Raw genomic sequence first — 11848 nt, forward strand, 5'->3', positions numbered from 1 at the left:
TCTGATAATAACCAAAAAAAAAATCTAGATCCACTAATTAAAACAAGGGTTTCTGAGGAAAACCTGAGAGTTTCATTTCATAATGCTCTAAGCAGTTGGTTTTACTTTATGATTTCTGATAAAATTCTTCTTTTGTTCTTTGTTTGAAAGTTTATTTTAATAAGACAAGCATGTAAAACAATAGATATAAGCCTCTTCTGTTGAAATGGATGGTCTTCATTTCAGTAAGTGCATCACTGGCACATGTAGGTTGAGGCACAGGATAAAAGTGTGCTTGCACATGGTTCTGAAATGCCGACTCCTTTTTTATCTCTCCATTACAGGTGGAGGTTAAGCCATATGTCTTGGATGACCAACTGTGTGATGAATGTCAAGGAGCCCGTTGCGGGGGGAAATTTGCTCCATTTTTCTGTGCTAACGTTACCTGTCTGCAGTATTACTGTGAATATTGCTGGGCTGCTATTCACTCTCGTGCTGGCAGGGAATTCCACAAGCCCCTGGTGAAGGAAGGTGGTGACCGCCCTCGGCATATCTCATTCCGCTGGAACTGAAGGATGAATGACTCCAGAGCTCATTTGCAGGCCTCAGAAGTGCCCTCTTCTGTTCATTCTGACCCTTCCTCAGCCTCTTCACGCTGGCATGTCCTGTGTAGAGTGTGTAACTAACAGTAGTAGAATGAAAGAACAACCTACAACATAGGTATTTTGTAGACTCTCGTGTCACTACAAACAGTATGCTTAACTCCTTTTCCACATTGCCATCATGGTGCATGCAAGTTTTAATTCTCTTATTTTGCTGGAGGCCAAGAGGATCCAAACTTGCTGCAGCATTTTCTTAGAGGAGAGAAATATTAACAGAGAAATGAGACAATATTTTGGGTTTTTAATTGCTGGTAATGATATAACATATAAGAATACTTTATTGAGATAACCACCAACAGTAACACTATTGTCTATTCTGACACAGTCTCCCCCAGGGAAGTGCTCTTGCCGTTTCCTTTCTTTTCTTTTATTTCTTATCTTTTCTATCCCTTTTCATTCTTTAACAGCAATGGAGGAAGTTAACAGTTACTAACAGGAAAGAGTATGTCAGAACAAGCAAATGATGAACAAGATTGAGCAGCATAACCGGAAGGGCTTTGAGGCTAAGTGTGGTTTAATCACACCTCAAATGCATCATACATCAGAAAATAATAAAGCAGGCAGAGCTGAGTTTGTTTTCTTTGGAATAATTCTTAAAATTCCGAATGTAAGAATCAGGTGACTTTACTACTGAGGGGAGTGCATTTATTTACTTCACTGACTTCCTAGTCACACCCCAGGAAGCCTACCAAAGCTAGAAGTAATGATATCTGGTGGGAAACAGAAGAACAAATGCATAAATTTTATTTTTGTTGTTATATAGAAACTCTATATCCTAATTTACTAGGTCATCAGCTGTCGGCCTTTGCTCTCCATTTTGACATTGGAAAACAACGTATCTAGACATACCTCAAGGATATCATTTTTGACTTTGTGTTACACTACACTTGTAGCCAAAACTGGAAGATGAAAATAGCATACAAATTGGCTGCCCATTGGCTTTGTTTTCCATTTGAAGTTATTTTGGAATCCTGTAATTTAGTTGTAACATAGAAAATGTAGGGGGGGAAGGTTTAAAAAAGTCAAGTAGTTGCAAAGTGTTTTTGCACTGTTGAACTAAGTAATTGTGTAAATCTGTGCAAAAGTCCGTATGTTTATCTTACTCTTCCTATAAAGTACAATAACATACACTTTCCGAACTTAGCATGGGACATAGTGTTTGAAGTGCCAACTTCATCAAGTAATGCATGCTTTATTATAAATACAACCCTAGCTTTGAAAGATGTTCTTATGTTTTGAACAGTATGCTTCAGAGGTAAATTTAAAATAGTCTCTTGAAGCCCTGGTCATGGACGTAACTTTTCGTTGAATTGACTTTCTCTTATTAAATGCCCTACCGTAGTTCAGAGGATGACTATCAGTGTGCAAAGCATTTGACAGCAACAGCCTCAGTGTGCTCTTGCTCGCTGTGCTACCTAACAGTACCATCTTGGAGCCTTCAGAACCAAAGACTTGCCCCGCAGTGCTGTGTCACCGCCTGGCTGGTGATCCCTCTGATGTCTGTAGGAAAAGCAGCCCTTTATTTTTAACACAGGCTTTAATGAACTACACCTGTTAAGTCCCAAAGGTCAAAATGGAGGCACTTGCTGTCTAAGAGTCCAACAGAAAGAAGGAGCCGCTGTCAACGACTCCCCTGCTAACAGAACAGCAAAGCAGTCATGCGAATGAATGGAGGGTGCTCTCTTGTAGCTGGTCAGGGACGTATTTTCTTTTCTCCTGAACTACATGATTCTAATTGGAATGTTCATTTGCCTCTTTTTCTTCTTTACTGCTTGTAGGTGGCTTGGGGTGTGCCATTGTGCTGTTCCTACCCAGTAAACAGGCGTGATGAGTTAAGAAATAACACTGCTTGAGAACTAGCTTTGAATAATTTTCTCTTTGTACATGACCTGCTGAATTTCGGTACAGTGTTTTGTAGCTAACTTATTTTGTCATGCACATGATGTATATTTGTTATGCACTACTTTTGTATATCTTGTTTTTCCAACAGTGAACATTTTTAGGCACACTTTTCACTGACGGGATATCTCTTTATGCAATACCTCAATTTTTCATATTGCAAAGAGTAGCTTTTTGTACTTTTATTACTGAGAGATCTTCATATACTTCATTTTTTAATATAAATAATTTTAATAAATTTTATTTTCTTATATTCTGCTTTTTATACATTTCAGTGCTCTGCATACATTTTAAATTATGAATGTTGTGCACTGGCAATGCTATTTTAGAGTCTGCAGAGAAGAGAAAGCATGTTGCTTAAACATCCTTCCCCAGCACCAGCTATTGGTGTACCTATAATTTAAGAAATAGTCTATGTAAAGTCACAAATTAATGAAAAAAAATTCGCATGAAAATGACAAGATAACACTGTAGTTCCTAAAAAAAAATTAAATGCATAAGCATAGGGTAGAAATTTAAAATAACAAAATTGTCTACAGCTTCTTACTAAGTTTTTAAAATTATTCATAAAATGCAGACATTTTGGCTGAATGTTTAACCATTTTTAATCTTAATTAATTGATGTTGCGTGTTTGATTCAGAGATGTCTGCTCTTTTAAATTCTATATAATAAAACAAAATCGCCTGCCACAGGACAGGTCTGTAATGTTAGTATGCATGACTAATGTAAGAAATTGTTATTCTGCTAATATTTACTTGTGATTGTGTGACAAGCGTGTTTACAGATGATTTGGTTCCACTTCTTTACAGGGCATAAACAATGATTATCTATTACTCTGAACTTTATGATTACATGTCCTTCAGATTACATGGGATTGTAGTTGGGAGTTACCATGTAACTCAAACATAATTAACATGTAATTAGTTTACAGGTTTTAGGGTTATCACTTCAATTTACCAAGCATGTAGTTCTAGCGCACTAGCATGGCACCAGCCATGTATTTACAATGTAGTTACAGAGTAATTACATGGTTATTTTTGCAATGTAAAATAAAGTGTTTCTGATTATTTTCTATGTAAAGGAACTCCCCCCCACCCCCGCCTCCTGGCTTTGGTATAATATATATACTTCTCCATACACAGACCTCTGCAGAATGCAAAATAAAACTTGCAGTGAATGAACTTAGCATTTTATGAGAGTGCTGTTGGAAAGACTTGATAATTCACCCCTTTTGTTTTGAAGAGTTGAATCTTCTGTTAAAAGGTGATTTAAAACTTGAATGTGATGAATTGTGGCAAGCTCACTCCAGTTATGTGCAATACTTATCTCACACTTTGGAAGATCTTTGCAGTGTAATTCTTTGTTTTTAATTGCAGACATTTAAAAATGTCATTTTCTACTGTTAAGAGTAATCCTCTTTCTTGCTGGTGTTTCTAAAGAAAAGAATCAGAAATCAATCTTTCTACTAATGTAAATTTGAGATTATTTTTAAAAATGGAATAAAAGAGGTTTTGGTCATTTGCTTTATTTTATTATCTTATTTTAAAGCTACTGTGATTGATAGCATTGTAAGAATTGGGACAATATTGTATTCAACTGTTTTATTTTTTATATTTTTAAAATTTAAAGTATAATTAGTTTTTATAATTTCATCAGATTTTTGTTATATTTTTTTGGAAGTGAAACTTTTAGCAAGTGGGTGTCTAGTTTTTACTAATCCCTGATTTCCCAGTGATTGCTCATATTATCAGAAGGAAGCGTTATTTAAGTGTGTCAGTTAATTGTACTACTTGGCTGAATTTCCATATAGTTTTTACTGTGTATGGGGAGGTTGTAGTATTTATTCTAGCATTTTAAATAAGGGTAATTCATTTTTTTATTAAAGTCATTTTCACGTTAAGTTCCTATTTTTGTATGTTCTACTCTTAAGTTATATAACACAGTTCCTTTTTTAAAAGAGTTCATTTGTTGAAGTGCTAGTGAAGAATTAATGTTATTAAATAGTTTGCAAATGACTATTTATACCAGTATGCATATAATTTTTAAATATTTGTAATGTGAGATGTTGAATGAATAAAACTTTTAACTCAGATTTCTTTTACTATAGTTATTTCTTTTTAACATAAGTACGTTCCCTGGTTGGGAACATAACATTTTAAAAATACTAGGAATGTCCTGTTGGGCCCCAGCCGAACAAACCAGTATGAAAAAGTGTTTAGTCATCTGAGTGCTCAAGGCAGCATTCCTGGCTCACGTAAGCGGTTAAGAGCTGGCAGCTGTAGTGTCTTTGGTCTTGCTGTTCTAATGCTGTCCTGTGCTGTATGTGTGTCTGGGATTGGGGGGTATCAGTCTAAGTGTTCTCTCTCCCTCTCTCTTCTCTCTCGCTTCAAGATTGAACTCAGGACCTCCTGTGCTAAGCAATGCTCCACCACTGAACCTCATCTCTTGTGCTCAAAACAAGTCTCCTTTGTCTTTGAACTCTCAGTTCTTTTGGAGACTGGTGTCACAGGCTATGGCCTCTGGGGTTATAATCCCATAGCTAAGGAACTGTATGTGCTGTCTTTTATTTGGTCCATGTCTCATGTAGGATACCAAGTATTGCAATGTATCAATATTTACATTTTAAGATACATTTAAACTTTCAGTGATAAATTACAACAAAATATATCCCAAGGATGCCCGGTTTATGAAATAAGGTATCTGTGCTTTCTTCCTGCATTATGCTATTTTCAAGAGTAGGAAAGCAGGTCTTACTGGAGACAAATGGATTGAGATGTTTTATTTCTTAATTATCCTTCCCTACATAGAACTCTTTCAGCCACTGGGAATTGTGGGGAAGTGGGCCAGACGGTGGACTATGCCCAGGAGTTCTGGGTTCCAGAAGCTTCAGCGACATGGGTCCTGCTTTCTCTTAATTGGCAGTTTCCAAGACTGACCTTCATTAAAGCTCCCCTAGGAAGCTCATGCTCCTTGTCAATCACACACAGAGTTGTCTGTGTTGTCCACCCATAGGTTCCAGGGTTCCAGGCTAGCTTCGAGTCCTGTCCCATGCCTGGTCAGGCTCCTTAATCCCACTCTCAGCCCCTACTCTAGAGGACTAGAAATGAGAAGTTGTTCTTTAGCTGTTTTGATTATACTTCCATTGACATGGACCAGCACTTGCCACAATTGCCACAGACACAAACATCTCTACATAAGCCACCAGCTTTGAATCTGCCATCCTGGAAATGCTCTCTGCCTTTCTGATCATATTGCCTCCTTAAAAATTATCACTTGAGAATTTCCATCAGTGTTCCCTCTCCCAAAATAGGAATTCCGAGAGTAGGAACCACTGGATTTGAAAAACCAAGAATTGGGAATTTATCTAGCCATTTGGGTCTCTCTTATTAGAGAACATTCTGTTTTGACATGCCTAGAATCTTCTCTGGATATTTTAAAGTTCTAATCTTTCTCTAGTCCGATTGGGTGTCACCACTGGCCGTCTGGAAACATGTTAACATGTTACTGTGATTGCACATGGTGATAGAATTGGAAAAGGACAACTTGTCTCAAGGAAGTTAAAAATGAACATCAGCATGATGTTCAGGATGCAGCCAAGACAAAACATCCATGTTTTGTGTCGCACAGCCTCTGATTAGGGGTCAGTGGGAAATGTCTGGAGGCAGATGGGGCCTGCGGGTGGTGAAATGGGGAACACAGATGCTAAACTCTAAGCTTGAGCTTGCTTTAGCCTTTGCCTTCTATTTCAGGAAGCAGAGCATTGATGCCATACATTATCTGTATGATCGAGCAAATGTCACCATTTTAAAGAAATTATTTTCAGCTCCTCCCCCACACCTCTGTGACACCAAAGAAGAAAAAAGAACCAGGCACAGGCAGACCTAGAAATGATCCCTTCCCCAGACTCCACCAAAGGCAACAAGACATTGGAACTTGTTCTGAAATAAGTTACCCATAAAAGTAACCAAACAGAGGGGGAGAGGAGACCAGTCCTTTAAGTATGGAAAGTGGCACACATGATTTTAGGGAGGACCTAGCAAAGACTCGATGAAATGGAGGCACACTTCCTGTGAGAGGCTGACCTGATGCAACACCTTCAGTCATCACCTGTTGAAAGATGTGATGGCAAAGACACCCGGGTCAGCATGAAGCTGAGGAGGAAAGTGGAGTGGTTTAATTACCAGGTATCTCTCAGCAGCCCTGACTCTGCAGTGACCAAAAGATTTGGTTCTGGGGAAGGGATCAGTCACAGCCCAGCACCTGTACTCATCAGCAAGACTCCACCCTCAGAGGGCACTGCACAGAACGTCTGGTGCCCTGTGAGAAGGCAGGCAGTGCACAGCTAGGGTACAGCAAAGCCTAGATTCCCATTCTCATCTGTCATTCCCATTGCTTCCCTGTGATCCTCAGGAGCACCACTGCCACTGAATCACTAAAAAATAAAATAGGGCAGGGCAGAGGTCGCATATGCCTGAGTAGGAGCTCTCCAGAGTCAGAGGATCTCTGTGAGTTCAAGGCCAACCTGGTCTACAGAGCAAGTTCCAGGACAGCCAAGGCTACACAGAGAAACTCTATCTCAAAATAATTAATTTGCTAATTGAAAAATAAAATTGGATTCTGTTTTGATATGTGTGAAAGATTCGGGATATTTTAAGTGTCAAGTTCCTGAAATTCAGTAAAATATTTTTATTAATAAAAAAAGTAACAGCAGGCCACATGAATGAGAGTACTCTATGCCTCAGTTTTTTGGGGGGTCTTATGGGGTTTAAGCAAAGGAGTTTGGATATTAAGAGTATTTGAGGGAGGGTGAGTTTTTGATTGCTACATTAGGTCATATAAACATTTTTCTATTTTTTTATGTTCCTTCCCTCAAATACACCTAATTTTAATCATGTGCATATTCAGTTATCCATTAAGCATATATTGATGCTCAATAGGGTTTTCCCCTAAAAATTCACATAGGGAGCACAGTTTGTCTTAATTGCATGTGCCCTCAAAACTAGTTCATGCCAGATTGGCTCCCTACCTGCATATAACTGGTGTACAATTGACTGTTGCGGGAGGAAGAACATTCCACTGTTCAGGGTGGAGAGGTGTGTAGTTCAATGCCGGTCCTGGCTTGTGAACAGGTTTCTAGGTGTATTGTTTGGAGAGGGGTGTGTGTGCATAGTCCATGCAGGTGAGGGTCCAGGCTGCCAACTGGATTACTAGAAGGGTGCATGTGCAGCTCAAACAAAGCAGAGTCCCATGTGACAAAGGTATTTCCTACGCTTGGCATGAACCTCGGAGTGAGAATGATGTCTGCTAGTGTTGAGGTAGTGCTGCCAAGCCCGGGCCCTGTGCTGTAGATAGCCCCTTTCAACCTTCCTGCAACCTAAGGAGACAGGTTCTCTAATTATGTTCAGTTTAAAGTAAGCAAGGTCCAGAACGCCTAGGCAGTCTGTAAAGTAGGCTTTCAGCCAGGCACACAGATTGCAGGTCATATTTCACCTATTTCTAACCTAAGAAGGGGAAGCTTTACTAAAAGTTACTTCATCCCCATGGGAATTAAAGTCACCAGGAAGTCATGCTGAGACGATGCACACCATCTCCTGCAGCTTGGTTTGGTTTGACAAATGTACCTTTAACTATAATGAGACAGCGACTGTGTGGGAGCCAGGCTCCCCTAGACTGTCAAGAGATGGCTCAATTTACCAGCATCATATCAGTCCCAAGAAAGAATGGCCACCTAGCTAAGTGCATGGCTGGGTGCTGGTACTTAGGTAAAGAAAGAGGAGAAGGGGGTACAGGGAGGGAAGAGAGAAGATATATAAGTCACAGACATTTTTAGTTCAAAAAAAGTCTCACTGAGGAAAAAGGTTTTTTTCTGTATAACTTCATAACCAAGCATCTTACACATGTCATATTTTTGATACTCTGCAGTCTGTAATGCCACAGAAATAATTCTGAAATCCACACAGTTAGGGGAGACTTTTGTACTATGTCCTTGTGAATTTCTCAAATCAAGTTTTGTTTCTGCACTGAAATGTCAGCAGGGTCAAAATAAATTCCTTTTAGAAATGTGTATTCCTGATTTTGTATGTATTTAAAGGAAAGCTTTTGCCATTTTTAGAGTGCTAGAGCTTTGGAGCAAGCACAAGCTTTTGATTGGCACAGCAGCCTAAACAGCTGCTCTTGTACAGATGTGACACGGCACAGCCTGGAAGAAGCAACCAGGGTGTTTGAGTCTGGATTATAGCAAAACATCTTCGGAGGCAGTGGGCCACGCCCTGCACTCGATGAAGAAGTCCCTCAAAAATCCAATCATGACATTCTAAAATTGCAAAGGACACACATGGGCTTTGACTTAGTCTTATAAGGAGCCTTAGGAAGTCAGAATCAGCACCCTTCCCCAAAGGTGATAAGGGATGTGAGGGAAGGGGTTCTGGGGTGAAGATCAAGGAGAAGGTGGAGAGTGGGAAGAAGAAAGTAGAACATGTATGCACATGCTTGGAATTAGGGATAGACCACCTCTGTATCCATCACAGCCTCGCCTGGTCCAGTGTGATGCAATGTCACAGAGATGCAATCACTACACATAAGGGGGAAACTGGAATCCTCCTTGGCTATCCTCATGTCCACATTGTACGTCCTTTCCTCTGAGGTCCATATGGAGAATGAAGTATCCTGATCTAAGACGTTTGAGCCTATCATTTGTGGTGATGCTACAGGCTGCGTGTCTAACCTGTTCACCTTTGCTACACCAGCAGCATTGCTGTAGCTCCTGTTATTCCTCCACTTACAGAGTCCCTGCCCCTGTGCTAAGTGAGGGCTTGGGTGAGTGGCAGAGCCACTGTTGCAGGCCAGCAGGTGGGAACCCTTAGATGCCCCCTGCCCAGGTTGGCTTTCTCCTGTGGATTCTCTGGTTCACCATCACTGTCAGTCCACCACAGTTGCCATGGTGACAAAAAGCACTGAGACTCTAGGCTGCCAAGTGTTGCTATGCTATGTTTCTCCTCCCCCCCCACACACACACATTTCTCTCTCCCTCTCTCTCTTCCTCTCTCTCATTTCTCTCTCTTCCCATCATCTTGCCACATACACACCACTCTATCCAGACCCAGGAGTATTCATTTCATCACATGGGGATGCACAGGGCAGTGGAGAGTGTGAGTTGTATTGGCAAACTGTACACCAACCCCAGAAGGCCTGTGTGTTCTGAGGCTTTAGTTTTCTGAATGCTTTTGGGTAAGCCCAAAATCTCTTTGGAGGAAAATATAAGAAAGAGGTAGGAGGAGCCAGAATGCAAGTGTGTGTCCCTGGGGTGGCAGATCAATGATGCAGCCTTTAAGGAATTACAAATTCTTATTTCTTCTTTGCCCTGTGAGTACAAGATTTAGGTAAAGATGGACCTAGGCACAGTAGGATGGAAGTATTGACATGTGTTTGGAAGTTGGACAAACCTGGGCAAAACCCCAAAGCTTGGGATCACTGTGGCTATGGCTCTGGGTGGGCCTGGGTTTCTGTCCCTTACCTGCCTGCTTATGACTGACCAAGTGACATGACCATATTAGGAAGTCCCTGACAACCAGCGTTTGCATCTCTGGGTTTCAATAATGACGAACTGAAGTAGTCACACAGGCACCTGAGTCAGGAACGTCGGCAGCCCCTGCTTTCACTAGTATTTCTTAGTCCAGGTCTGGCTGTTATTAACAGCAGTGGCCGTCTCCGAAATCACTGCCTATGCCACCAGCTTCCTGCAGCTAGGGTGCAGCAGGGCTCTGGCTTGCCATTGAGCAGCGGGAGCAGATGCCCACTGCCTTAAGATAAAATCTCCACATCTTTCCATGCCCTCCTGCCTTCAAGGTAACCTTGACCTCCCCCATAAACTCCCTTGTTTCTTCTTGGTCACAGTTCCAACCTTTGTCCATGGGCCCCTCTCCATTGCTCTAAGGCAAGTTCCCTTTGTGGTGCAGGGTCTTCCCCGTGTCTGTCTCCACCTACCAATCCTGACTTCATCTCCACACAGAGCTGAGTCTGCATCCTCCAGGGCTTAGCTGAGAGGACCCCCTCATCCCTACACCTCTTTCTGGAGACCCCTGAGTTCGCTTTCTGCTGCTATCACAAAATACCACAGACTAGATAAATTATAAACAACAAATTCATTTGGCTTACTGTCTGGAATTCTAATGTCTACATTTGATAAGCCTGTCAAGTGCCTGAGTACACGATCATAATGTGGTGGGAAGACCAGGGCTCTCTGTCTCACTGTCTATGTCTCCACTACTGTGATAATGAAACGCCATGGCCAACTTGGGAAGGAAAGGGTTTATTTCAGCTTACAATGTGAGTCCATCCAGCTTACAACTACAAGTCCACCATCCAGGGCAGTCGGGGCAGGAATTCACGGCTCACACCTGGAGGTAGGAACTAATACAGCGGCCATGGAGGAGTGGGGTTTCCTAGTTTGCTCCTTGTGGCTTACTCAGCCTTCTTTCTTACAGCACCCAGAAAGAACCACTTGCTCAAGGGTGGCCCCTCCCACATCAATGATCAATCAAGAAAATGCACCACAGACTTGCCCATAGGCCCACCTGGTTGGGGCATTTTCTCAGCTGAGACTCTCCCTCTTCTAAAATGACCCCAGCTTGTGTCACATTGACAGAAAACAAGCCAGCACAGGCATATATAGGGTGGGGGTATGGGACAGTGTTAGGTCAAGGAACAACTTTGGGCATGGGAGCCCCTTCTCTCCTCCCACCTTTCCATGGGTTACAGGTACACTTAGGTCAACAACGTTTTTACCTGCTGGGCCATCTTGCCTGCTCACATCTTACCTCTTAATACTGTTTCATCCATAACAAATTTAATCAGAGACTGGGAGAAGACATTCAAGCCACAGGACTCTCTTTCCCACCTTCACCTTTCACTTGTAATCTGTCTCCCTTGGAGAGGCAGCCACTCCAGGCCCCAGGTACCTCCACATAGCATCAGCTTGCTTTGCGGGGAGAGGGCAAGACAGATGTCATGTTGCTTGTGCCTTCATGGTCCTTTGTGTGCCTTGCTTATGGTGAGGGGTTAATAGATGTTCACTGAGTTAGTGACTAACAGGATCCTAGAGTTTAGTTACCTTCCCTAGACCTGCTGACAAAATCTCTAGTGAGAGATTCCCGTGCTGAGAGACCTGACCAAGGCGCAGACATTTTGCCAGGTGCTCCTTTCGGAGTGCAGTATGTGGAAGGCTCTGAGGCTGATATGCAGAAAGGGCCCCCCCACCGCCCCCGCCCCACTGCCACCCCCAGGACACTGCTAGAATGCAGGTTCTGAG

General features: G+C 41.8%; 1 protein-coding gene across 4 annotated transcripts in view; it reads left to right on the forward strand.

Annotated features, from left to right (window-relative positions):
* The window catches only part of Cpeb4 (cytoplasmic polyadenylation element binding protein 4), a 58899-nt gene extending 54266 nt beyond the window's left edge, over positions 1-4633 (forward strand). For all 4 annotated transcript variants that reach the window (XM_048436052.3, XM_085694829.2, XM_048436053.3 and 1 more), the window contains one exon: positions 324-4633. In XM_048436052.3, coding sequence (XP_048292009.1) covers positions 324-551 — 228 coding nt within the window. In that variant the 3' untranslated portion in view covers positions 552-4633. The remainder of the gene's footprint in view (positions 1-323) is intronic.
* Positions 4634-11848: the final 7215 nt, after the last annotated feature.

Source organism: Myodes glareolus, chromosome 9 (genome assembly GCF_982192425.1).
Source record: "Myodes glareolus chromosome 9, mMyoGla1.1, whole genome shotgun sequence".
Classification (NCBI taxonomy): domain Eukaryota; kingdom Metazoa; phylum Chordata; class Mammalia; order Rodentia; family Cricetidae; genus Myodes; species Myodes glareolus.